This window comes from Apteryx mantelli, chromosome 1, assembly GCF_036417845.1.
Source record: "Apteryx mantelli isolate bAptMan1 chromosome 1, bAptMan1.hap1, whole genome shotgun sequence".
NCBI classification, from domain to species: domain Eukaryota; kingdom Metazoa; phylum Chordata; class Aves; order Apterygiformes; family Apterygidae; genus Apteryx; species Apteryx mantelli.
The window spans coordinates 120,153,256-120,179,733 of record NC_089978.1 but is presented as its reverse complement, the minus strand read 5'-3'; the positions used below and the strand labels follow the sequence as shown (position 1 = coordinate 120,179,733).

Below are 26,478 nucleotides of genomic sequence, written 5' to 3'. Positions count from 1 at the left end.
CTAGCCTGAATTTATTTTTAGCTTGTATTTTGTACCATTTTTCTGCCAAAATTATTTTATTTATGGGTCTAAGATTAGCACTTACTGTCTCAACTGGAGCATTGTCTTACACAGCTGAATAATTAGCACAAAGCAACATTTTTGTCATTAACATTGTATTCCAAGATGCTGACCTACATTTAGATGCAGGGTTTGGAGAAAGTTCTGTTGGACTGCCTAGTTATATAACATATACATATCAGCATGTAAATCTTATGTTTCCCTTGCTGTTGTGCACCTGTCTTACAAATCAGTCCAAGTCAAGCTGTGTGGTAATCTGTCTTCATCATTTACTACTCCAGCAATTTGCAGTTTAGCTGAAAATTTTCTAATTTTTTAATATATATTCTTCTCCATTGTTCTGAAAGATACTGAATAATGTTAGGCCAAGATAGACTCTTACAGCCCCCTTCTTCCCTACTCATTAGAAACAATTTACTTGATGAAAATTCCACATTTACAATTACTTTTTTGTGGTCTTTTTGTGGTCTGACTACTTTTTGTAGCCAGATTTTAATCAATTTAATATGAGCTATACTGACTGTATATAATGTTTTCATCAGAATGCTGGGAAGGACAGTGTCATAAAAAGTCAGTGTTGTTAACAGCAACTTTATCAACCAATAATCTCATAAAAATAAACAAAAAATATTTTAAAAGTAACGTGTTTGATAAAAATCATTCTCATTTGGCATTAGTTACTAACATACTTCAACTCCCTACGCATTATGTATTAGCATCTAGAAAAGAATTCTGGGACCAGCTGCAGGTGAACAACCAAGGTTACTCCATTTACCTGCTTAAATATTGACACAATTTGTTGACAGAAGTGGTACAATGAGCAGTCCATAATTAAGATTTTTCTTTAAAGAGTTCTAAAGAACCTAGACAAGTTCTAAAAAGTGTGATGGTACAAATGTTGATTCTTAATTTGTAAGATATGTATAACTAAGTCTTAAAACAGATTGTCTTTGATAGCAGAGTACCGTCATACTTGCTGCAGTATACTGGTTGAAATGCAATCTGTGCTGCTCCAGTCATATAGGATAAAATTAGATACATCATTACTAGGAACACAAAATTTTGGACTGATTATTAATGCTGGTGCATGAAGCAGAAACAAGACTGTCTCTGTAGAAGTAATTAAAAAAAAAAAGTTAATTAATCATGCAATGCTGAGCTGCTTCCCAGGAAGCACCCTCGCTTGCTGGACACTAGACTGAGGCAACCATTGCCTGGGGAGTGTGTTGTTGGACAACTCTTCTCCCTGCTGTAGAGACCAATAAATGAAACAATCAAAAGAGTAAAGTTTGTACTTCATGAAAGGAAATGGCGTTATCTAAAAGAGTCAGGAAAGTTCTCTTTTAAAGGAAGAAGGAATGGATGAACAGATGCTGTCAGGGGTTTCTTTCACTGCTAAAGCTAAGAGGTTGCTGCTGGGAAATTTCCATGTAACGGCTTTGCAAAGCATAGTAACTACTGCTTTTGAGCTTGTTCGTTACTGCCATTTTGTTCAGTCTCCCTGTTTCAGAACCTTACAAGCAAAACACCTCTAGCAAAGCTGACAAGGTTTCATGCACTCACACACACACACATATGTACCACTGCTGTGGCTATAAATTGAAGTATAACCTCACTCTTACTTAGTTCCTGCGTTTGTGTATCAGGAGTGCCAGGTATCTGAGTCACCACAAAAACTCCAGTCCTTCCTAGAAGGAAATGTATTGTGACAATAAAAAACCATTTGTCCCAAGGCAAACATGCTTTAATCTCTTACTGTTTTCTCTCTCCCTCTTTATTTCTCTCTCTCTCTCTTTTTTAACTAGATGTTTACAGAGTACTTTAATATTTAGTGATTCAAAGCATTCTTTTTTTCTGAAGGAATGTTCTTTATCACCTCAAAGGCCCTTGTGCCTAAAGGAATTTTGTAAAATATTGAACAATTTATAGCTGTTAGGCAGTGGAGTGTTTTCATGCAGCAGCTCTCTTGTGCAGGAGTTGTTCTAAAACAGAGGGTGTTTTACCATGTCAGTCTTCCCAGCAGCAGGAAAATGTTTTGTGTTTTTTTTCTCATGGATCTCAAGCTCAGGTCTGCCATGCTTTTGTAGTGGAATGGCTGTGTCCTCATGGCATGTTATTTGGCTGGGTACCCATATGGCCCTGTGACATACTGTGTCATTTTTTCGATTTCAAATATCTGAGATCGTGAAAAGACTGTGTCATAGCTGCGTCATATTTTTTTAACACAGTGTGGAAAGATCTATGGCAATAGGACATTTGAGAGTGTAAGGCTTGCTCGGTTAGTGCTGAAGGCAGATTACTGCAGTGTGTGGCCTGATGTGATGCACTGGGGCTGGATCCTGGGGTGATCTACGGTGTCAGCTGGGCCCAAATCACCCAAGGGGCAAACTAGCATGTGCGCAGTGTGGACTAGTACTTGGGCTGCAAAGAGAGTGACCCAAACTCATAAATATAGACACCAAGCAGTTTTTAATCCAAAAGCAATGAGGACTTGCGAATGCTTCAAATAAAAAGTATTAAAAACAGCAACAAAATTATTCATAAATGATGTTGATAAACAATAGCTTTAAATTCTTTAACATAGGCACAGGTGGTGCTTTTCCTGTATTGTGAGGTCTGGTGAATTCTCATATTCTTCCTCCTCTTCCCACGTCTACAACATTTGTCTTTTAACTTTTCATCCTTAAATAGTGGTACCTTGGATTTGCAACCCAAATTTGATTTAGAGCCCAAGTTCCCTTCCTTCCAGAACTCCAAAGCTCAGGAGAGGGATCCTGAATCATTGATTCTGACAGAGGTCTAGTATTGTTTCAGATAAGTGCTCTGATTCATGCCACAAGGATGTTCCTAGGATTTTTTAAAATACATTGGATTGCCGTTGCAAAATAGAGATTTTTTTGTTAGTGTGCAATGTTTTGACAATATTAAATGAAGTTTCTGGGTGAAAACAAACAAACAAATGAGAGTTCACGTATCTCCTATCTGATGACTGTCTTGCTGGATCTATCCTTATGTCTGCCTCAGTCTTACTGTAATCTTGAAGTATTTCTATATTATGTTTTATATTTTCATCCATTTGCACTTCAGATTTGACTTTGGCCCATCTGATATCCCTATTTTATGTGCCCAGAAGCCCCGGAGACTTGACTTTTTCTTTGCATTTCCTAGACAAGAACAACATCCTTGCTCAGATCTCAAACTTCCTGCACAGGCTTTCCATTCATCTACTGGTCACTCAGAGAATGAGAACACTCAGAGAAAGGCTTTTCAAGCCAGTATATACCAAAAAGCTTTATGCTCTTATGCTAGTGATAGCATTAGTTTTCCCTTTTAAAAGTCCTTTTCAAGATTGCCTTTCCATTGCCTCCTCCCTTTCCCACACCCCCCCCTTCGATTGGAGCCCATTGGATCACTGGAGCACAGGTTACCTAATTATACTTCATACTTTTCTTTCCTATTGTTCTTAAGCGCTGTTGTTTACAATGCCTTGTAAATCCATCTGACAGTCAGCTCCTGTCTATTAGAGCTCCAGTTCTCACCATCCACACTTATCTGTCTTACAGCTTCGCACTACTATCTGTCTAGCTGTCTTTCTGTCACTTTTCTATCTTTCACTCTGCTGGAAGGTCCACTGCCTGATAGATGTCAAATTAAAATAATGAAAGCATGTAGCTAAGACACAGGACTGAGCTGATGTTAGGGTTTCCAACCCTTTTATGCCAAATACACAACTTCTTACAGATTTTGGATAAAGTTGCTCAAAGAAATGAAAGGAAAAAGAAGGAGCTGGAAGATTCTTCTCTCCTTTTATCCTCCTGTCCTGTGATTAAACTTTTGCACTGTTCCTTCCAGACTGCCCAGTGAAGAAGTGAAGAAGCCTTGGGATATTTCCCTCCAGTCTGGAGAGGACAGAAAGTGCAGCTCCTCCTCCACAGGCCTGGGTGAAAAACCCAGAGAGGAGCTGAGACAGGGCTTGAAAGTGAAGAACAGATGGTGAGGACAGAACATATCCCAGGCTGGATGCAGACTAGGGAGCAGAACTAGGTAAAGAATGAATTTCTGAGCATGGTGTTAAGCAAGAAAGGAAGAAGGAATGATGCTATTAGATACTCATGTATTAAGAGTCCGTAAGTGAACAGTTTATTTTGACAATATGCTTCTGGACATATGTATGATACATGATGTAGTTTTAGAATTAATTCACCACTTTGACTAATCATATTAGTTGCAGCTATGCTGTGTTTAAAGGGTTATGACATCCAAACATTGCAGCATACTATCTAATCATCTGCTGAGATAAGCAATAAATCCTCCCTTATCTTAGTCTTGTGCTATTTGTTTTTAAAGGATGTCTTTGTCAAAATGAACTTATCAAGCTGATGGGCAGAGAGAATGATCCACGCTACCAGATAAAAGAACAGCCAGCCCCATGAGATAAGTACTAAGCTCCCTCGTGAGTCTTCTCTAAAGCAGAAATCTAGCAAATAAATTCACCTTTTGTGTCCAAGCACCAACAAGGTAATCATAGCAAATCCTAATCCTTTTCGGGGGCTGATGCACCAACCTGTATCAAGCACTGGATGGATAGCACCTCCCTCCCATTCACATGTGCCTAGGAAGGCTAATGAGGAAAGAGAGTGCTACTGGTGGAGCACTGTCATCTTGTCAGAAGGAGCAGGGGTAGATTGAATGTCCAAGAAGGGGGTAGGGTCAAGGGAATAGGGACAAGGGAAGCTAAGTTGGCAGTAGTCTTCCCATTGGCACTGCTAGCAATATCATACTCCTGTTCCACCAGTACTTCCTCACCACCTCCCCCATAAACTTTAACTTTCAAATGGAGTATGGCCCCACACACATAACAGCCACGTTTGTCCCTGTGGTCACAGAACTGCTAATTGTCCCTGTACAGGAGGGTTTGTGTGGTGCTGTATGATCCCATGATTAAACACAGAGGGATGAAATAAGGTTGCAGAAACTTGCTTGGCTTTGCAACCTATAATAATTGTTTTTCTGTCCTGCATAACTGAGAATACTGAGGAGAAACAGAAGGACCAACGTGCCCAGCTGATGGAGAGAAAAAATGAAGGAAAGAAAAGCAGGAAATGACAAAAAAGAATTGAGAACATGCATGACAGAAACATTATGCATCTTGAGCTCTTGCTCTTTACAACTTAAACATTACCTTAAAAGAAAAAGGGGGAGATGAAAAAAATGACAAAAAGATTGAGGGACGTGACCTGAATTTAACTTAGAATGGCAAAATGCCTAAATATACTTCTGCTTTCAAGAGTGTTGTAAAAATATTAATTATTGTGTTTGCTTTATTACCATCTTCTCACTGCCTCGATAGTGTTTCCTGGAGCTTTTTACCTGTGTGTGAGAAGGAGTCTGTATATGTGCACACATGTGTCTTTGTGTTTATGTGTGTGTTGTTCACTGCACTGTGCCTTTATTGATTTCTAGAAGGATCACTTCAAGAAAAAATAAGTATTTCCATCATTTTGCCTTACCTGCCTTTCTGTCAGTTTTTAACAAATCCACATTTTCCAGTTATACTTGTCTGTCATTTGACATTTTTATCTGACAGGTAAATTAAGGTCATTGGAAAGTTTCAGGCTTGAAAGCCCCTTTGTAGTGATTTGGCTACTTGAAAAAAATCCTAATATATTGGACTCTGGCATCTCTGCCAACACAGTAGAATAGAAACAAGAGAAACAGAACGATCGCTGTTTAGGAATGTACAATCTCAGCTAAAAATTGTATTAGGTAGAGGTGGAAAGGACTAAATTGATAGGAAATTTGTCCCCCTTCACAAACTTGACTGGAGTTCCTGATAGAAAATACATGTTATTAAACTGATAGATTGCATCCTGTTTTAGCTAGAACACCAAGAAATAGCAGCTCCATCCAGCAGAAATGATCCAGGAAACCTGACCTTTTTCTTCTCAATAGCTAGCAGAATGTTTCTTTGGACCATGGAGTCGGTTCCTTCATTTGCACCCTGAACTTTAATTTTCATGAAGAAAAGCCCTGGGTTGTCTCCTTAATAATGAATGTCTGTTGAGCAAAATCACAACTAATTTATCTGAGCCCCTGGTTCATTTTTCTCCTGCTGAATTCATTATTTTTGCACACCTCTTCTTCTTATCAGAAAAAAGAGGGCCGCAACGTGTCCTGTTCGGTCCCCAGCCCCGCTTTGCAAACAGTAGCAAAAGATACTTATTTAAAACTTCCACCTCCTTTTACAACTTAAAACTGCTCCTGGCTTTAAAGATCTTTGCAACATTTATACCCTTGGCAGTTTGAAAATAGTATTCAAAGTTTGAACAGAAAACCTGGAATTACTGTTATTATTTACATTGTTACTTGTGTGGCATCATATTTTAAGTTATGTTTTCTCAAGTGAATCTGACTCAATGAAATATAATATGATGCAGAGTCTAGAACCCATTCCCATATTGCTAGCTGCCATTTTGGAGATTAGCTATTCAGTGAGTATTTTGATAACGGGTTTTGGTACATCATTTATTGGAAGATTTATGTAACTTGTCTGTGGAGAGTTTATGACCACAGATACTGAATGCATTGTAATTTACTGCCTGTGCATATCTCCATTAAATTATATAGGCAGAAACTTAATGGTAGAAATCTAACAAGTTGTTTTTACTGAAAATTGGACATAAATTACATAAATTACTATTGTTTTTATTTGCTTTACTACTGTTACAAAGCCAGTTAATAATGCTAATTTCTAAACCACTCATAAAAACTATGTAGAAGCCAAATGTTTTTCTTGGAAACAGCTTTTTATGAGGCTTTGGGCAGTGATGTGTGCATTATACTGGGCTTTATCAATTGTAAAGTGAAAAAATATACCTTACTGAACTTTCTCTTTACAGACACCTAGGTGATTTCCCTAAGCTTTAATCATCTGGTGCCCAAGGAGAGCTGAAGATTTTGCTTATAGAACAGTTTACAAGTTTACAAAATCAGAGTTGCTTTCTTGATGAATCCAAAGATTTTTTTCTGTTCTGCATTTACTACTGTTGCCAGAGGTCATAGAATAGGATCATTTATTCTTCTTTCAGAACACTATTATGTTTTTTCATAGAAACTGAAAGTATGATTTAGATAAACATGTCATTTGGTGAAAATCTTCAAGCATAACGAGTTTACTTTAAGAAATAAAACTTTGGAGTCACAAGGCAGGAGATGAAGAAAAAATGGAGCCTAATTCTTTTCCCACTCATGCAGTACTTGCACAGTCAGGACAGGCCTGGCTGTAAGTAGGTACTTTGTCAATGTTAATATTTAATATTATAAAGAATAAAATAATAAACAGTTGAAATCTGTAGAGACAAGATAATTTCATGTGGTCTTATTTGACTCCCAAATGTCCTGCAAAAAGTAGTGAGAAAAACACGAGGCATAAGAAAATTGAGTATCTTTTTAACTACATTGACGCCAAGAGTATGTTATAGGTAAAGCTGTATAAATTCCATGACAATAAAACTAACCAGCAGACATCCAGCCTGCCACATGTTAAGTGTATTTTTTCTGCGCCGCCTTCTACAGAACCCAGTTTAGTATCAACTATATACATAGCACTGCTACTGACTTCACTGGGACAGCTGGATGTAGAGAAGCTCTGAATCTGATGCAGGGTTAAGATAAACGCACAAATACATTGTAGTTTTGTGTCCAAAATCCTGCCATACTCAAACTTTGGTAAATTGCCAGTGACTGATAATGCCAGTTCTTCATTTTAAAATCTCAAACCCAGGAAATCACAAAATTCCCAGTTATTAGAAAAGGATGCTGATGCAGCAGAGGTTACGTATGTATCAAGATCCCATGGATTGTTTTGGACCTTTGATTTATATATTTTTTTTAAATATAGAAAAGCAATTGCCATACCAAAACATTTACTGTGTAGTTTGAATTTTACTTCCAAATTGAAATTAAGTTGCGATACTGTTATCATTAAAAGGATGATAAAATCTCATATTTCTGTTGTTACTTGTTATCATAAGGTGGTATAGGATCTTTCAGATACAGGCCTGAATTTTCAATCTCTAAGAATAGGTGCATCTGAGTGCTTAGTTTGCAGTGCATATACTAACTGCGAGAAGGAGAAGCTTTCTGGGAATAAATAGTGGGCAGTGGATGCCTGTGGACTCTGTCAAGAATTACATATCCTAAACATGTACAATGTTACAGTGAAACTGTTTTAGTTCTGTAGTTACTGTCTGTTTTTATGAACTGAGAACCTACAGACCATTTTAGATAAAAACAAGCAGGCAGATCAGTGGTGGTACAATGTTTGAACTACTCCACACGCTATATTCCTTACTTGTAAAAAATCTTCTCTCCTTCATAAGTGGACATGGATTAAGACTGTTCACTTCACAGACAGATTCCCTCCCGTGCCCTTGCTAAGCACCAAGGAAACCATTATAGGTTTCAGGGTAATTGCAATGTTTGACCAGTGAAACACTGTTATCCATTCTGCATGAACCCCAGGTGCTGGAGTTTTAACCTCTTTTCTTTGTGCTTCTGTTTCAGCTTCCGATATGGCTGCGGAGCAGGGGCAGATTCTCGTAATTGCCACTGCTGCTGTCGGTGGATTCACTCTCCTGGTCATCCTCACTTTGTTCTTCCTAATCACCGGGAGGTAATTAATGCTACACCATTCTCATTTACTCAGGATTAGAGTCATGCAAAAGGGAGAAGTCATAATAGTTCAGTCAGTAAACCACGTTTTTACTGCTAAAAGACAGGTTAGGCATAGTGGGGTTAATGTCGTCTTTGTTCAGCACCACTCACATTCACAGTTCTATTGTGAGTCTTGTGGTGTGCTGTTTTTCTTGAACCCAAGTTTTGAGAGATACATGATTATGTGAAATCAGAAAATAACTTTGCTGTTTTTGAAATAACTTTTTTGCCCTCTTTCCTGCAGAGCAAGAATTTAATAATAAAATCCACCTGCACCCTCAAGGCTCTGACATTAAAATCTCATAACTGTCTGTCAATTCCACAGCTTTGGAGGGCTTAACCTTAGGATTTTTGACGCCTTGAGGTTTGCAGTATAGCTTGTTAAAGGGCAATTAAGTGGCCAATTTTTAATTATTTTGCTACATTAAATTTGTAGGGAAAAATAATATACAACTATGTATATATTTTATATATATGCATTTCTGCATCTGTTAAGAGAAAATGTAGAAATAACGTAATGAAATTAAGCTAGGGAAAACTTTGCTCTCAAATACTAGGATGATTCTACTGTCTGTAATATCATTTGAGACTGCAAAATAGCCTCCTGAAGGTTCTATTTGACTGGGGGGGGGTTAAATTGGATTGGTCATATCCCAATTATATCTGCATTAGAGCAATACTGTTGCACTGGTAGGGGAATTCACTGGTCTGGACAATGAGTATTTTTTATGACTTCCCTGATTCTTATACCTGCAGTTGTTTCCCTCCTTTTAGTACAGTGCTAATTGTCCACCTTCCTTCATTTGATATGTTGATCAGGATCAAATAATGACATTATGTTAATTGGATGAGAAAGTATTTTGATTTGAGGGGCCAGATGCCATGCTCAATTACACACTGAAACTTTGAAGGAACTCACCAATTCTTAGTGGACTTGCTAAAAAATGCAGAGAGAGATCAGAATATCAGTCCTCGCCAGAGCTCAAATTCTCACATACATGACTGCTTTCATGGTACTTTGTTTTCTTTTCCACTGAGCCTCAGGGTGTTTTCCATGTGGCTTCAAGAGTTCTTCTGCTTCCACGAGGAAGCAAAGCAGAATTTACAAGGACAAAGGCAATATGTTCCCATCTTCTCTGTGAGACATTAGTGGCACCACGTTGCTGCCATGGGTCAAGAAGGCCTTAAAAAAGACCGATATCCTGTAGAGATATGGGGCCTCCATGCAGAGGGAGTTGGGCTACTAGCTCCTGCAGTAAGCTCTGTAGGCAGGTTTGTGGGCATGCTCTGGCCCCTGTCTACCCTTTCCCTACTCTTCACATCTCCCCTCTCCCTCCTTCAGACAAAAAAACACTGGTGTAAGAGCCTCTGTGTGAGGAAGATTCTTCACAGAGTTTCCTTCTTGCCTGGCTTTGGGACAGAAAAGATCCAGAGTTTGAATGGAGTTCTGCACTATTCCTTGCCTTCTTTAGAATCTGTATTTCATTTAGGGAAAAGACAGTACTCCACTGAATGTGATAATGATCATTACAGACTGGACTGATAGCAATAGACAGTGCCGCACTTTCAGATTTGTTTTAAGTCACTGTTTTGTTGTTACAGCATTACCTCTAACTGAAGAAGAGTGAAGTCCTACCAGTGTAGGTTGGAGGTTTTATTTGCAGTATCCCAGCACTACAGTAGCTGCCATTATGTGAATTAATATGGTCTCTGCTCAGTAACAGAACCAGTTGTTCTGACACTCCATTGAAGTTAGTGGAAGTAGTTAACATTGGAATATATTGTGACCTACGACTACCTGTGACTACAAACTGACAAACATTAGATTCTTTCAGGGGAAGGAGGAGCTACTCAGACAAAGATAAACTCTTGGAGAAATGATTGTGTAGAATCCTCAAGTGGAATTCCTGAAACATCACGGGAATGCTTCCCTTGGAAAGCACTCAATAAATTCAGTAGTGAAAAAAAATGTAGAAATGAACATTCCTGAGTTCTTTCTGCTTTTATTCCTCCTATTTGCTAATGATAAGGATAGCCAAAGTTCTTTTCGCTTGGCTTTCTAACATCATAGTGAATGAGACTATTTCAATTACGTAAGATAGGAATTCATTCTAAAGTGTTGCTTAAATGCAGTGATGAGTGCATTCTGCAGAAGACAGAGCAAGAGAATTTGAATAAATACTCAATTTACTATAGGACTGGAGGCAAATTTCAGCGTGAAAATGGGATTGGTACCTACAGATGTGCTCTGCTTCACTGTTTAGAATTAGCAATTTGATGAGCTGTTGAGTCACAAGGCTGCTGATGAGTCTATTCATACTGGAGAGGCTGGGTGAAATGAGCACCTGCCTCTGTACTTCCCTGTGTGATTACCCACCAGGAGCAAGCAGGAAGCACGGCTGTCAATTGCAGATAGAAAAATGAAAGCGACACTGACTTTGAGGCACAGAATGTGTGGGGAGATGGGGGTCTTGGCTAAATTTCAGGAAATCCAGTATTAAAGCTCAGTGTGACTTATTCTTATCATTAGAGAAATTATTCCTGTCTGATTGTTCAGCAGCTAATAATAACAGGAAATGGGAAGCTGGAACTGAAAGACTCCACTGCTATCGATTACTCAGTGGGCTTCTGTAGTCAAACTTTGGGGCTACATATGTACTTGAGAGAACTGTACAGGGTTAAGGCTTTGTTTCCTTGGCTGGGTTCCTCTGGGAAAGCTCTTTAAGTGGAAGAGCTTGTGTTCAATGTTTTTCATGGTAGTTAGGACCCTACAGACCAGTTGTCCAGGTCCTCAGAGTGGCACTGGCACACTTAGCGGTCCCAGCAACAGTTGTACACTCTCAAGTTTACCAGAGAAGCTGAGAATCCAGAGTTTACTGTTTCCCTCCATGAGGGTGCATAACCACAAAAACAAGTGCCCTGCAAATAACAACCAATTGTGATAGTTTGCAAAGTTACCACCCTTCAGGTGTTCATCATCTGCTCTACAGCAGTGAATGAATTTTTGAGTGATCCTAGTCTGTTTCAGTAGTTTAAATGAACCATTGAAATGAGGTGGATGTATTCACATATTTGTCATATCTCCATTATTATTATTTTAATGGCTATAATAGCCATAATTATAGATTTTTTCATTTTATAACGCTGACAATGAACACACAAAGGCTGATCACTTTGTCTAGCTCATCTTGGAACTGAATATCTACACACAAAAGCATATGTCCATGCACACTCCTGTTCTCCAGGACACCTGTAACTTCTGTTAGGGTCACTGCTGCAAGAGTCCTTAGCCTTGTTTCAGTCTCTTCAAGCTCCCAAAAAGTGTCCCTGTAAATCTTCCTTCTTAGGCTGCTCTGTGGGTGAGAAGGAGCTTTAAGACCAAGAGCAAAGTCTTCTTTTTTCTTGAACTGAATAGTCATTTCCATTATGCAACTCTCTAGATAAGCATTAAAGGCCCTGCAGCTAGGCAGCATTCAGGTTAGGGGATATTTCATCACAGGGAGCCTCAAATCTTGTCATGTGTCAGTTTTCTCCAACATACCCTTTGCATTGCCAGGTAAGGTCACTAAATATTAATGAACATTAACAGAGTTCTGTGCAATTTGCAAAGGATTTGCAATTTGATAGCAATCATAGCGGCATATGCTAAATCACCATATTGACATAGCAGCTGCATATTGTTTATTCTATATGATAGTTACTATCTTAAAAGAAATAATACATTAATGAAGGCACAGACTGAACAGAGCTACTCAGAAAAAATAATTGGTCCTGATATGAAAAAATATTTTCTTTATGAAACATGCTGAAGTCATAGAAACTATTATCTTATGAAGAAAATGTGAGCTTTTTTGACCCACTGGATATGAAAGGTAATAGAATAAGATTTCACTGGCATAAACCAATGTGTGCAAACACAAAGACGGGGGAAATAATAGTTTATTGTTAAAGTATCAGAATTCTTTAGAGGAGTCAAACTTGGAAATGAAGCATCTTTACTGCTTGAACTATGAACCTGAACTGTAATAGTAGTTAATTTTGCTACTAATCATCCAATCTTGATTTATTTTTATTTGTATCTGATCTTTTTGTCATTGTTCATAGTGCATGTTTCCCTCAAAGTTTCATAACTAAATCTCTTTAGATGCAGAACAGACAGATTTTGGCTTTCATATACACTTAATTTATGAATTACAATCGTTTTAATTAAAACTTCACTTGCTTTTCTTAAAAGATGCCAGTGGTACATAAAGGCCAAAATGAAGTCTGAAGAGAAAAGAAGGGCTCATCTGCAAAATGGACACTGTAAGTAGTTCAAAACTTAGTTATATAAAATCTGTATCACATTTTAAATGAAGAATATTCATTGTTTTCTGTACCTCTTTTGCCCCTGATTCTGTAATCTGGACATTTGAATAGATCCTTATTGCCTGTATCATCAAGACTGTTTATTTTTATTTGTATATCCTTTTGAACAATTTCACTGAATTCACTCTACTGAATAAGTTTCTGTGATATTAAGCATTCATAATATTCATCAGTTTTTGAGGTATATTTCCGTGAATTCACAACTGCTCTGGACTCTGCTGAATGATTTGCCACAAAATTCCACCCTTGGTAACCACATGCCTTGTTTGTATCCAGTTCTCAATGGCTATCAATGTCTTTTGGGATCTATACTTCCAGCCAACCAAGACATAAAAAGTAGAGTGGGCTGCCTGCCCTCCTGTTCCTTCTTGCTGAGCAGTAGTGTGAGAGAAAACCCTGACAATCTCTCCTGTGCAGTATATTATTTTATTTAGTTTAGTTTAGTTACTTTATTTTAATTATGAGCATCACACCTTTATGTTAGAGTGGCTAACTAAGTGTTCATTTACTCTTGGCTAATACAAAGGGTATTATATTTTACTGATTTTTACTCCATTTTGATAACTTCCCTGTCCCATATGGAAATATTATGTTCAAGACAGAAGCTAAGTCATCAGAAGTAAAATCTTTGTTTCACGTGACACCAGCATATCCAGCCAAGTGGCTGTTTCTGTCATGGGAAAGGGCACATTTCCTCAGAAAGGATACTTCCTAGGAAGATATGTTAGTCATTTGTTTCCAAACACAGTAAGACAGGAAAGAAGACAAAACCCTTTCTGCTGGCGAGTCTGATATATGCCTCTGAGACCATGACTGAATTTGAGAAAAGTCTCAGTCTCTTTCAGGCCAGGGTAAAAAATGACCCTATGTCATGCTGACACAATGCTTCTTCTCAGAGGCTTCTCATTCTCTTGCAGTTATCTCAGCATCAGACTTGAGGGGGCACAGCTGACATGCATGCATTCCACAGAACCAAGGATAAAGAGGAATTACCATGACTTACCCTAACAGCTAAAACTGTATTGCCAGTGATACTCCTTCCCTGACCCTGAGCACTCAGTACCTCCTCCATGCTAGTAGCAATCTTTGTCTGCCTACTGACTACTGCTAGTGAGCCTATAGAGTTGGTACCCACATCTCAGCCTGAAACAATACTTTGGGCTGGGCAGTCCCTGCTGGGATCAGTATAACGGTGACATCTCCTAGAGAGGCTGAAGCTGTTCAAAAAAGAGCTCTGCTGCAAAACCAGCACTGGTTAGCAATGCCTGTGCCTGCCCCCCAGCTTAGTCCTGTTGGTGCTTTCTCTCCTATTCTGCCGTGCACAGAGGAGAACCATGTCCTGTTCATCAGAGACAGATTTCGGGAAATAAACTATGAAGGGAGTGAGAAAGGGGTCGATGACCTTGTTGATAATATGACATCCCATGGTCTCTGGTGTGCTCTCCATTTCTATATGTTATGTGTACTCAATCAGCATTGGTCCAAAGAGGTATTACACACTCCTTGATGAAGCCAAACCACATTCATATGTTCTGAACTAAGTCTTCTTAACCTAAAAAGTGTATTTAGGCTTATCATCAAATGAGTCGCTTTAGACTCAGCTACTAAGTGATAAGAGGAAGAAGGTTGAGAGGTACTTAATTCTCTAAAAAGAGGTTTTCTGTACCCAGCTGCAATACCCTCCTCTTACCCTGAGAAGTCAATGCATTATCTACATCAACCTCTGTTGATGAATTGAAAGTTTTCCAGAACTTAATTACCACATGGCAGTAGCCTTTAAATTTCCCATCCAGATAGTCCAAGAGAAACAACATAAGTTCTTGGACATGCTGCACTCAAGACCATGAGGGACATTAGCCATGCCAGGAAATGATGGCTTGTTGGAGCCTGCCAAAGCAATCTGGCACCAACCCACTACTGCTGCAGCCATCTCCAAAGAAGCAGACAGAAGTTATCAAAGCCTTGTAAATGGATTTGGATATTTTTGTTCTTGTCTTGCACCTGGCTCTCTGGTTGTGTAAGCTGATCAGGAGAGAACAAAGCAGCACAGTCCTCCAGGACCTATCTTCAGGGAAAAGGCTCTCAAAAATTGGACCTGTTTGGCAAAAGGAATATTCAGCCATCGGCCTGTAAATGAAGGGAGTAAATTAGCAAGCACTGTTTTCACAGTAAAGGACAGATTGTCTAAATTGTCCAAGGAGCAGTAAAGGGAACATAAACTGCTTTGGCAGTTATCACTGTCCCTGTTTAGGACCTGCCTTTCCCTGTATCTCTGAGCCTCACTCAGTGTCTCTGTGGGCACCCTTTCAAGTGGACAGCTCAGAACTCATATTTTACTTTGTGACTTGCTGCACTTTCCAGTCTTCCTGTTTGCCAGTGGTACTTGATGCATTCCTTCAGGACCTGTGCTAAGTGTAGAGACACCAACCACCCTTTTCAGAATAAAACACTAAATAGTAATTGCAAAGGAAAGGTTCACAGTAACAAAAACTTGAATATACTTTGTCTTACCTAAAAATAGCCCTTCCCTCAAAACTTAGGTAGGCCTGTTATTGTAGTTCTCTTTTCTAAGAAGTTCCCAAGAACTTTGTCATCCTCTTTATTGTCCTGCCTGAAATGCTGTAGCTCCAGAGATGCTTGTGTCTAGCTGGGACAGAGACAAAACAGCAACAGAGTTTGACACTGTCTTATCACTTGAATACCGAAGAAAGCACTTGAATACACTTGAAAACCAAATACTGAGTTTTCTGAAGCCCCTTGAATTTTTGTTCCTGTAGGACAGGATTAACTCTTTGCACCTGTGTATCTAGCAAAAATGACGGTTACCAGACAGAGGTATACATAGCATTCAGAGAACCTAATACCCATCTTTTCTCCATTTTTTACACTAAAACTGGTTATCAGTTATCATTGCAAGCTGAAAGGATATTTAATGTGCAATTGCATGCAGTAGCTATTGCAGCAACCCTGAAGAAGTATCCATGCTTTCAGTCATCCAGAACATCTCAGGAGATTTGAGCAGGATCCAGCAGGACATTTCTCAGAGTTTCAGGCAGTACTTTTGAATGCTTTTGATCTTATAGACATGGCATGTGTGTACCAAGAGAGGAGCCAAGGTCTGAGCAAAGATAATTACTGTAGGTCATTCATTTTACAGCAATTTCTTACTTCTGAGGAATAAAATAGATTGGATTTGCCAAAAATAGCCATGAATAAATAAACTGGCTTATTTGCCATTGTCATTGTTTCCTTAATAGCAATGCACTCAGCGATCTTAAGTGTATTGACAGAACTATGACATGTTAAAGGATTCGGTATTTGTCTGCATGTCAATCAGAAATGATAATATTGGTCTTGATCATCTCATTCACAATAGAGTTAGTTCTTTCACACTTTCACATATTGAGTAGAGCCCTTATCCACCAAGTTTTTATAAATCTCACTGGTTATTACTCTGATGCTTGTTTGACAAAGCAAGGTTGACATAATGAGACCTTGATTTACAAAAATGACATTGAGAATTAAAAGGAGGACTAAAAAGCACCTTTAATTTTGAACTAATTAATGGCTTGATGGCTTGATGTTGGTAAATTGTGTGAGACTGGCAGAGGTTTACCCTCTATCTATGCAGATGTAAGACCTAGCTCTTTAAGGTCTCACAAGCCTCTCCTAAAAAAGCCACTTGAAGGGTAAGAGAAAATGTTTAAGTCTGGCTTAGTCAATCCTTGAAGGCTCTGATGCTACTAGCAAATGGAGCCAACTCATGTGGCTTCTACAGTTAGTTTCTGTGAAATTAGTAACATTAGTAATTATCATTTTTTCTTGGGTTCTGGCACTTTAAAAGTGAAAGATTTAATATGTTATTACCAATCTTCTCAATTGTCTAGCCAAACAACAACAAAAAATGCATATTGTTATAAAATCTGAATGTCAAAGAATTCTTGATTCCTAGTATTCTCCCTTTTTTTCAGTACGTTTCCCAGGAATCAAAACATATATTGATCCAGACACATATGAAGACCCATCTCTTGCTGTCCATGAATTTGCAAAGGAGATAGATCCTTCAAGAATTCGTATTGAGAGAGTTATTGGGGCAGGTAAAAGCACAGTCACTTGAAAAAATACGATTGTGTCATAACTGTATAGGCATAGTAGGACTGCTTTTCTCAAGTCACTGTCATACTGCAAGTGGTCAAGTGTAGTACAAAATGCAGGTGTATTTCTCTGATAGACCAGTTCACTCTGAAGTGTCTTTCAGCTTCTGATCTAAAGTTACAACAGTAGCCAATTTCCCTGTCCTGCTACTACCAAAAGATCTCTAGGTGCCCACTCTTCCATACATCTCAGTTATTTCAGTAAGGTTTGGTACAGACAGGATTCCTAAAGAAATGAGAAACTCATGACCAAATTTACACGTCAGTATGGTCTGACTACCATATTGGGCTTTTCTAACTCAGTCTCTGACAGGGTACTTAGAAAAAAATTTAAGAAAGTAAGCATATGTAATCTAACCTTATTCATAAGTCCTCTTGAAGTTTAGTAGTCAGTGGTTTTGGGCTTCCTGAAAGTATGTAATGGAACTATCCTCCAAGAATTTTTCTAATCCTTTTCTTGAACCTGCCAGTAGTTCTGCCCTCCAGTGTCATGTGATCCTGAGTTTTAGACCATAATTAAGCACTATGTGAAAACAGAGTAATTTTTATTTGATTTGAATTTACTGTTTGGTGAGTTCACTGGCTGATCCCTTTTCACTAAAGATTTGTTTGATAAAGCCACAGGATTTTCTCACAGAGAAGTTCATGTGAGTCACAGTAATAAACTTTAATACATAACGGTGAGTCATGGGTTAATAGGTCCTCTTTTAGTTTGGAGAGGCCAGTGCTCTGTTTCCTCTTTTGTCTTCAGTGGAGGGAAGACAGCAACTACTCCAAGTGGAACTTCACTCCTCCTGCCCTCAAAAGATTCATATCTGACAATATACATACCACTGAAAAGAAAATGACACTAATTCTGGGAATGAAGAGTACTCATGAAAGAGGATTTCAGAAGGTTTATGGCTTCTACAAAACTTCTGAATTCTGAGCTTTAATTACACGACAAAAAAGAGGAAGGGGGAGTTCTGTTGGCCTGTTGAAAAGATTGATAGAAAAATCTATTGATATCAGTCTGTCTTTCCCAATCAAGACATTCCAAAAAAAACATAAAGAAAACAAGGAAGATAACCTGATCCAGTTAAAAGGTACACTGGAGAACAAATAGTTATAGACCAGGTGAATAGCATGACTGGCAGGTAAAAGGAAAAGAAAAACAAATATTATTGGAAAACTGGGTTGGTATTTTTCTCTGTCATAAGGAAACAGGAGCCATGCTATGTTTAGATTTTATTTACAGCCTGTCTCTTCTAAGTGCATTAAAATCCATATGCATACTTGCCTTGCCCTGGAATTCTGTGGTGTTCAAGAGGTATCGCATTAGGCTAGTGTTCCAAGTGTGGGTGTATTTAAATGAGGAGTTCTTGAGATGCAGATCCTCTGAAGTTCTTTATCCCAAACCTTTTTTAAGGCTTTATCAATTGTTTTGCTGTGTCCCAAATGTACTCAAAACACTGTGTCATTCAGTATTTGCCATAGTTAGCATCACATATTCCATGTCACTGAGGGGAAAGCAGCCTTTGCAACTGTTTAAAAAAAAAGTTACTCTGTCTAGCTTGCACTGAACATATACAAAATAGTTGAAAAATATTCTGGCTTGCTTATTTACAAGTAAAAGGAGAACTTTTTAAAGAGATGCAGGAGCTGTTGACTCAGACTTCAACACAGCCATAGTCAGTTCAAATCCAGCCTTCACAGTATTGGGATGGGGCAGGAGGACAGGAAGAAATTTGACTACAAATCTGTCAAAGTGTGGATTAATTTCTTAGGGGGAGATGAGATCAGAATATGGAAGACTGAGCCAAAAATAGAAAATAGAAGGAATGCAAGGGGGAAAAGGAGAGACTGGCTTGGACAGGTTTTCCTGTAGCATGGAAGCAGAGAGCTGTGAGGTGAAGAGTCACTGGCGGTGAGGGGATAGAGGACCAGAATGCTCCAGTCAGGAGAAGGTGTGCATCAAGGACAATGAGAAAGATGGCGTGGAGTTGAGGAGCAGGAGGAATGGGAAAATTTGTTTCAGGATCTCCTCTTACATCCCTGTTTCTCATTTTCCAGTGTATGGTGGGGTCAGAGGGGAATTCTGTCTGAACAACTGATTTAGGCCATATTGACTTATAAGGGATGTTTACCTTTCATTGAGAACAACCCTTTGGTAGATAGGCCATTTCACAGCTCTTCAAAAATAAGTTTCAGAGGTTCATGTGTGTATATTGACCTTTCTTTTCAAGGAAGGTAACATGCCCCTTGTATTTGCAGGGATCTTTCTTACCCTTTGCTAATGTCCAATGTAGGCATGCCTATTTTGTGCATTTTCAGTGTTAACCCCTTTTCTTCGCTGTGGGTTAATTGTCAGGTTTTGCTAGTCATGGAAGTGCTGTGCAAGTGTTCCCGTGCATTCACTTTTGGAAAGCTCTCGTAGGGATGACGTTCTCACAACATGCCGCTGAAAGGGCTCATGACTGCTGCCAGAGTTCACTAGAGCTCCTAATGGTGGGCAGCTCAATGGCGACAGAAGGAACACCTTTGCGGCTAATGCAACAAAAGTGAAATACCTGTAAAGATCAGAGTCTTGTAAAACCATTTCTTTTCCCAGAGTGTTCTGACACTCTGGGACAGATGGCAATTCATTATTTACCAAGTACTGAGATTGTTTGCTCTCTGTTTTGCCTGGGTCTAGTTTACTGAGGAGTTAGAGAAAATGAGGCTAGAGAGGGCCTCAGGAGATTACCTAATCCAGTGGATCTGAATCCATGGTTTGTAACCAACATGTCATGCAGAAGGCTCACCAGCATTTCTCACAGCTATAGCAAATTAAAACAAAAAATAGGCTGACAGGGAGAGTACAGTCTGAAGTTCCCTGTGAGGCATTACATCCTCTGTGTTGTTATCCACACACTGTCGGTGGTTGGGGAGCACTGATCTTTTCTTAGCCCCAAGAGAAAGGGGAAATCAGAGAACTAAGTGTCAGTAATTTTGATGAATATAGCAAGAGAATCCTGAGCTCTGATTCCTTCTCGAAAGTTTCATTTGTCATTGAGAAAGACATTCACACTCTACCTGTCTTCAGTTTACACAGTATAGATAATTATATTTCTCTATATCAATAAGACATTTTTAAGAATGACTTGAGTTTTGTAAATATCTTAAAGGTGCTTATAGTACTGCCTGCAAGGCAAACGCCAGCTGGTAAGATGTTTTGGCTTCACCTGACTGTAACTTTATTCCAGTAGCAATAATTAGTATGTTCCATATATCACTGGCCATCTTTGATCTGTTCATTCCTGGCATTCTTTAACAATAATATTTTGTTACTTAATAAGTAAATACCAGCATACAAAAGCTAAATTTATACCTTTTTTACTTTCTCTAATTTTAACACCATCAAGAAAAAAAGAAAAATAATTCACACTACAACAAACAAAAATCATGTAGTTATTTCTTGTAGAAGGGGGTCAGAGGAAAAGAAGAATGAGTCTAATTTGTCCATGGTGAGCCACCACAGAACTCATGCTAGCAAGTATTTTGGGGAGAATTACTATCAGAAGGCATAATGCCCTGTGATCCTTCTTTTTACCTTTGTTTAATATATCTTAATCACTTGAGAGAATTCAGGTATTTTTCAGTTGAGAGCTCTTATTTAATGATATATTACTAGGTTCATAGCAGTGGAAACGTCTCCAGTGTTGCTCAGAAGTGTTTTCTGAACCAGATAATGTCATGCAAATAATATAACAAAAGTAAAATCTGGTCTGTTAACAAGCAAAGAGGAGGAAATACTGAACTGAAAGTAAGAAAACTGTGTTTCACTCTGCAGTCCATATAGCTAGAGTACTTTAGAGTTTGATTACTTAAGCTAAGCAATATGTACTTGCCACTGTGCACCATTGGAATTACTAGTTTGAGACCTTAGAGCTCTGACTTCTGCAGAAGACATGCTATTTGATTACTTTTATTTCTTCCTTTTTTCAGATATACTATAGATATTGATGTCTTAGATTATAAAGCATATTGAACTAGATTCAGCATTGGTATGACTGCTGATTTTAAAGGAGTTGAATACAACAGAAGAGGATTAAGCTTATTGATTTTTGTTCAAATGGAAATTGTGTCCTTATTCTTAACTTACTTCATTACAGAAATTCCTTACTCAGCTTCACCATCCCTTTTCCTGTATGTATGGGAGTTAATTTTTGCTTGCTCTGACATGTCTTATTTTTATAATTTTAATCTTGTAAAATTGCTTGGGTAATCTATCATTTTCTAAGATATTTGCCTAGTAGAACTTGGAAACTGTTTGCAATGAAGTTTAAACCCACTTCCATGCCAGCAATATACAGGTTAAGTACTGCACCTGAGGCAGGAAAGTACAAATTCTCATACAGTTCTTAGATAGCTGCTAGGGGACATATATCATTATAGTTTACAGCAGTCCTGAAGCTTCCTTTATGCCTTCTCTCTGATTCTGTACTAAATATTGCATCTGGGTGTAAAATAGATTTCTCATCGCAAGAAAATTGCTTTTAGAAGATGTTTATAATTTTCACCTAAGCAAAACAAAAAATTAAAATCTTTTACAAAATGACACATTAAAACATTTTAAAAAGTGAATTAATAGGTTTTTGTTTGAACATTTTCTTTTGATTGATTTTCATTTTGACTTTCTGTAACTAACATAAATTTTCAAACCAAAAATTGCTTCCATTCAAGAACTGAAAGTTTTCATTTTGAAAATGTCAGTCAAATATTTCAAATATTTGAATTTTTTTCTAGCATTTTTAGTCAAGAAATTTTTTGAAACTGATCTTTTCTGCAAGCAGTTTCAAATTTCATTTTTCAGTAGGAAAAACATGTGTCCAAAAGTTCTTCACGGTTCACTAGTTGCAGTTCAGATGATCATGAGACTCAAGGCAAGTTTTCTACTCAGCTTCTTTTCTCAGCTTGCCCATCCCTGTGCCCATGTTATCTGTTTAAGTATTTGGTAATTAGAATCTTGTATGATGTGAGAGTTGGAAATGTACACTTTATTATATATTTCAATATTTTTGTCCTATGTTTCAGTCTCTCTCTGCTTAGAAGTGCAAAATCTAAGAGCCCGTGACTGTATTTACCTACTTACCCTCTGTTGTAGGGGCACATCTGCATGCTGCACAAGACATTGAGATTTCTCTGGAATCATTGATTAGCCATGTTGTACAGACAATTTGGTCTGGTCCTTTGGTGCCGAGTAGTAGTAACCTAAGGGCAATATTAACCATGTGACATTAAAAAAAAAAGAATATCTAAAATCGTTGCTTACAGACTGACTGTTCCACATGATGAGATTTTTCCATCAGATATTAAAACAGATTCAGAGAAGGTGGCAACCAATGGTCAAATTGAAAAAGTAGCAAGATCTTCAAGCAGTGATGGCAGACTGGAAAATGACGTTTAGTAGTAATGAAGATGACACTTGGCCTGCAAAAGTCAAAGGCATCATAGCCAAAATAAAAATTGTCTTGTCTATACATTTTAATAAACATTCCTATTGTGAGTTCATATTATTAGGAGGATTATAATAACAAATGCAAAACAGTAACTAGTTGAGAAAGGATGATGAGCTCAAGGGCTTTCTTTACATTGAGAAAAAAATTTTGAACTCCTCTTAGTGGACATTTCTTAAGCTGATGTTTTTGAAAACATACACTATATTGCATGGAGCTGGTTAGTTTAACCTTTGATCTCAGCTCTCCCTTTCTTCTGCTCTGGAATGCTTTTAGTGTCCCAGTACATCTGCAGACTCTCTGAATTACTGTCCTTCCTTCTGGTGCTTTGGTGCGATTAAAGCATGTAAAATACAGGCTTTCCAAACTTTTCAAACTTTACTCATAGACATACTCCACTGTACACACATATGTGAGTTAAAATAACAAAGTCTGCTAATAAATCCAGATTCAAGAAGGATCTCTAGTCAGGTTGCTTCCCCTGAGTGGCTTGAAATCCCCCATCCCATTCATCAATACCTTATATCTAGTTCCACTGAGAAAAAATTTACTGTTGTATGGAGCTTTCATTTGAATGAGAGATCATCCAGGCTAATACCTGTTAATATTCTCTATTGTTAGTTCTTGAATATCTTATACAGATGCCTTAGTTCATACTGGACGGTAAAGGCAGTAGGGGAAATGGTTTACTACCTAAATGGAGTTTGTGATTAGATCAAATATGCATTCATAATAGCAAGCATATTATAATAGCAAAGGCAAAACAGAACTTATTTGTAAGTGCTTTTCTTATGTTTCTCGTGATAGCATCAACAAATAAATAGGTTTTAATGAAGTTCACATTCTAGCAACAGTTGCAGTTTAAATGGTGAGATTGATTGCTACATTCCCTTTTATTACAACCACTACTGATGACAAAGTTTTTCTATTGCTTAATTTAATGTTATATAGTCTTGACTTCAAAACTCTTGGTAGAGTTTTATTATCATTAGTATTAAATATTCCATGACATCCCATGGGTTCAGCTGGTCAAATATCACAAAAACACTGGGTGCCTCTTTGCCAGTTCCCACAACTTGCCCATCTGTTCATTGCTATAGATGTTCTTCAGCCTCTTTTCATATTAAACTTGCTGCACTTACCAACATGCTGTAATATCCTGTGTTTTGTCCTGTGCATGACACTTTTTGCGACCCCAGCACTTCTCACTCTTTGGTTTAAGGCTTGAACGCCTCCTAATGCAAGGACTTGCAGGACATATTTTGTCACATATCTCTTCAAGCGTGTATTTGTCCTTTTGTTTTCTTTGTTAAGAAGTAGAAACTTCAGGAAGAGGCCAAGTCTTTGATTTTTTACAAACAGCAGACTATATTCTTTTTATAATCTAAATCTTATGCCAGTTCTCCCACTCCAGTATTTAAAGTCTTATGACTACAAGGCCTTACAACTAAAACTGGGGAAAATGAGTTGAACTGTACTTGTTGCTGCCATCTTTGAGTTCAATCAACAGCAACTGTCTTTGTTTTACAGTATTTGTTGCAAAATATTTGTTTTGACCCTGTTTAGAAATACCACATGCAAACATGAGTCTGCATATCAGACTCATAAGTGACTATTCCTGTTTCATTTTAAATAACATCTGACTAGATAGAGAAAAGACATGCATGGCTCGCACAGGGTAAGTTTCTAGACTGCTCAATTATCTTCTTTTTGCATAACATACAACGAGGCATGTCAGTTTTATATCATTAAAACAGGGATTATTTACACATTATTAAAACTGAACAGACAATGAACTCTGTCGTTTTCTCTAGTTATCACCAGCTTTTTCCCTGCAGCAAGGAAAGATGCTGACTTCAGTGACATCTGGCTCTTAGCTTCTGCTTATTACACATGCAGTCATGAACCTTTACTGCTGCAGGGTCAACATTTGTCTTGTTTATCTTCAAACTTGAGCAATCAGATTTAGATTCAAGAAAAAAATGTGTCCCTATTGTAGAATATATTCTCCTTTGTTTTAAAAAACATTGAAAATTCTTTCTTTAACAGAGGACTAGCAAAAATACTTTGGAATTGCATCTTGTCAGAACCTTTTTCAACGTAAATAGCTCAATGCTTTGGATTGTATCATTGATCTCAATCTAGTTTAAACCAGGACTAGAAGTTATTACATGTTGCAGAAGTTTCTGAGCATAGTAACTGTCTGTTCTGTGAGATAATGATCATTTACTGTCTGGCTGAAAAGTCTCTACATCCCCAAAAAATTGCAGTTAGGATCTTAATGTTTGCCAACTTGTCCATCCCAATATCCATGGGGAGTGAATTTTCTTTCTATTTGTACAAATGGTACATCCAAAAAAGAGGAAAGAGACAGGTCAGAGAGATGACACAATGTTCCTTCCCGTGCTTTGGATGTTGTACAGATAATAAATCTTGGGATTGTACGTCGTTTACTTGCCTCCTTCCATAACAGTCTAATTCACTTCAAAACAGTTGGTGAACAGTCCTTCCCAGTCCCTGAGGCATGAATGTTATTATTTCTGAAATTCTGAAATTGCAGTACTGTCCTGTATAATCTTATAATAGCAAAACATTTTATGCTGTAACCTGTACTGTCCAAATTTTTCTCAAAAATGAGATTTTGCAATTCCACAGATTTCCACAGTCATGAAATACCTTAAAAACCTGGATACTAAGGTTCTATTATTTTTCCTTGACATTGGTTGTTTCATCAAGAGTAAGAAATTGGAAGTCTTTCTAATTTTAGGCATTTCAGCTTGAAGAGCCATTAAGATGCAGTAAGGTCACTGCTTTCAAGATGAGTTCGAACACTGCTGGATATATCACAGAATAGAGGATTGACATACGATCTCTCCTTCAAAACATTCAGGTTTCATGATTTTGTTTTATGGTGTAATTTTGGAAGTCTAAGTCATCCACTACTTCTTCTGTGGCAATAGTCGGGCAAATAAACTTTTAAGCAGAGCCTTCTAAAAGGTAAAAGGCATCAATCATATAGGAAACTTGCTGGCCAACTTTCCCTTTTGCCCTGAGATTCCCAGAGCATTAGTCTGGTGACATGTATTTCCACACACACAAACACATCTTCAGAGAAGCACATACTTTGTTTTACTTTCAAAAATTAAAAAGTAAAAATAAAAATAAAAACAAATAGGATCTTTTTGGTAGATAGAAGATCTACCAAACTTAACACTTGACCTTTGTTAGCTACTAATGTATTCAGAGGTTATGTTCAACATCTGTTAATTGTACTCTTGTACTTGTTGATGTCTGTGTTGAAACAGAAGACAAGTGACGAAATTGGTTTTCTAATCCCTGCACTCCTCCTGGATCTTACTGGCTAATAAAACCTTGTTTTGTTTTATAGTGAAAGTGACAGAGCCTAATAAAATAAAGATTGTATGATGATACCCATTCTAATCCTGTAATATCAGAGAGTTATAACTTTCTGAAGTGAAGCTTCCATCTCTCACACCTATCTTTTCTACCTTCAGTTTATATTTGAAGATACTTCTATGCAACAGAGCTCTCTTGTTTTGTTTTCCTTTGTTCTGTATTTAAACATTAAGGCAAACTAATTCAGACAGCACTCAGTGGAGGGGGAAAGAAATGTTTTCTTCCAGTTAAATATGTAACTGTATTTATGACTTTTTTTGTTTGTTTTTCAGCAGTTCTGATTCCAA

At 37.9% G+C, this 26,478-nt stretch overlaps 1 protein-coding gene across 7 annotated transcripts in view; it reads left to right on the top strand.

The window, feature by feature from the left end:
- The window catches only part of EPHA6 (EPH receptor A6), a 550,821-nt gene that overhangs the window by 402,755 nt on the left and 121,588 nt on the right, over positions 1-26,478 (top strand). For all 7 annotated transcript variants that reach the window (XR_010884765.1, XM_067300370.1, XM_067300386.1 and 4 more), the window contains 3 exons: positions 8,626-8,734; positions 13,010-13,080; positions 17,115-17,240. Coding sequence is in view for 6 of the 7 variants with exons in the window: in XM_067300370.1 (XP_067156471.1) it covers positions 8,626-8,734; positions 13,010-13,080; positions 17,115-17,240 (306 nt within the window). In the remaining variant the exon portion in view is untranslated. The remainder of the gene's footprint in view (positions 1-8,625; positions 8,735-13,009; positions 13,081-17,114; positions 17,241-26,478) is intronic.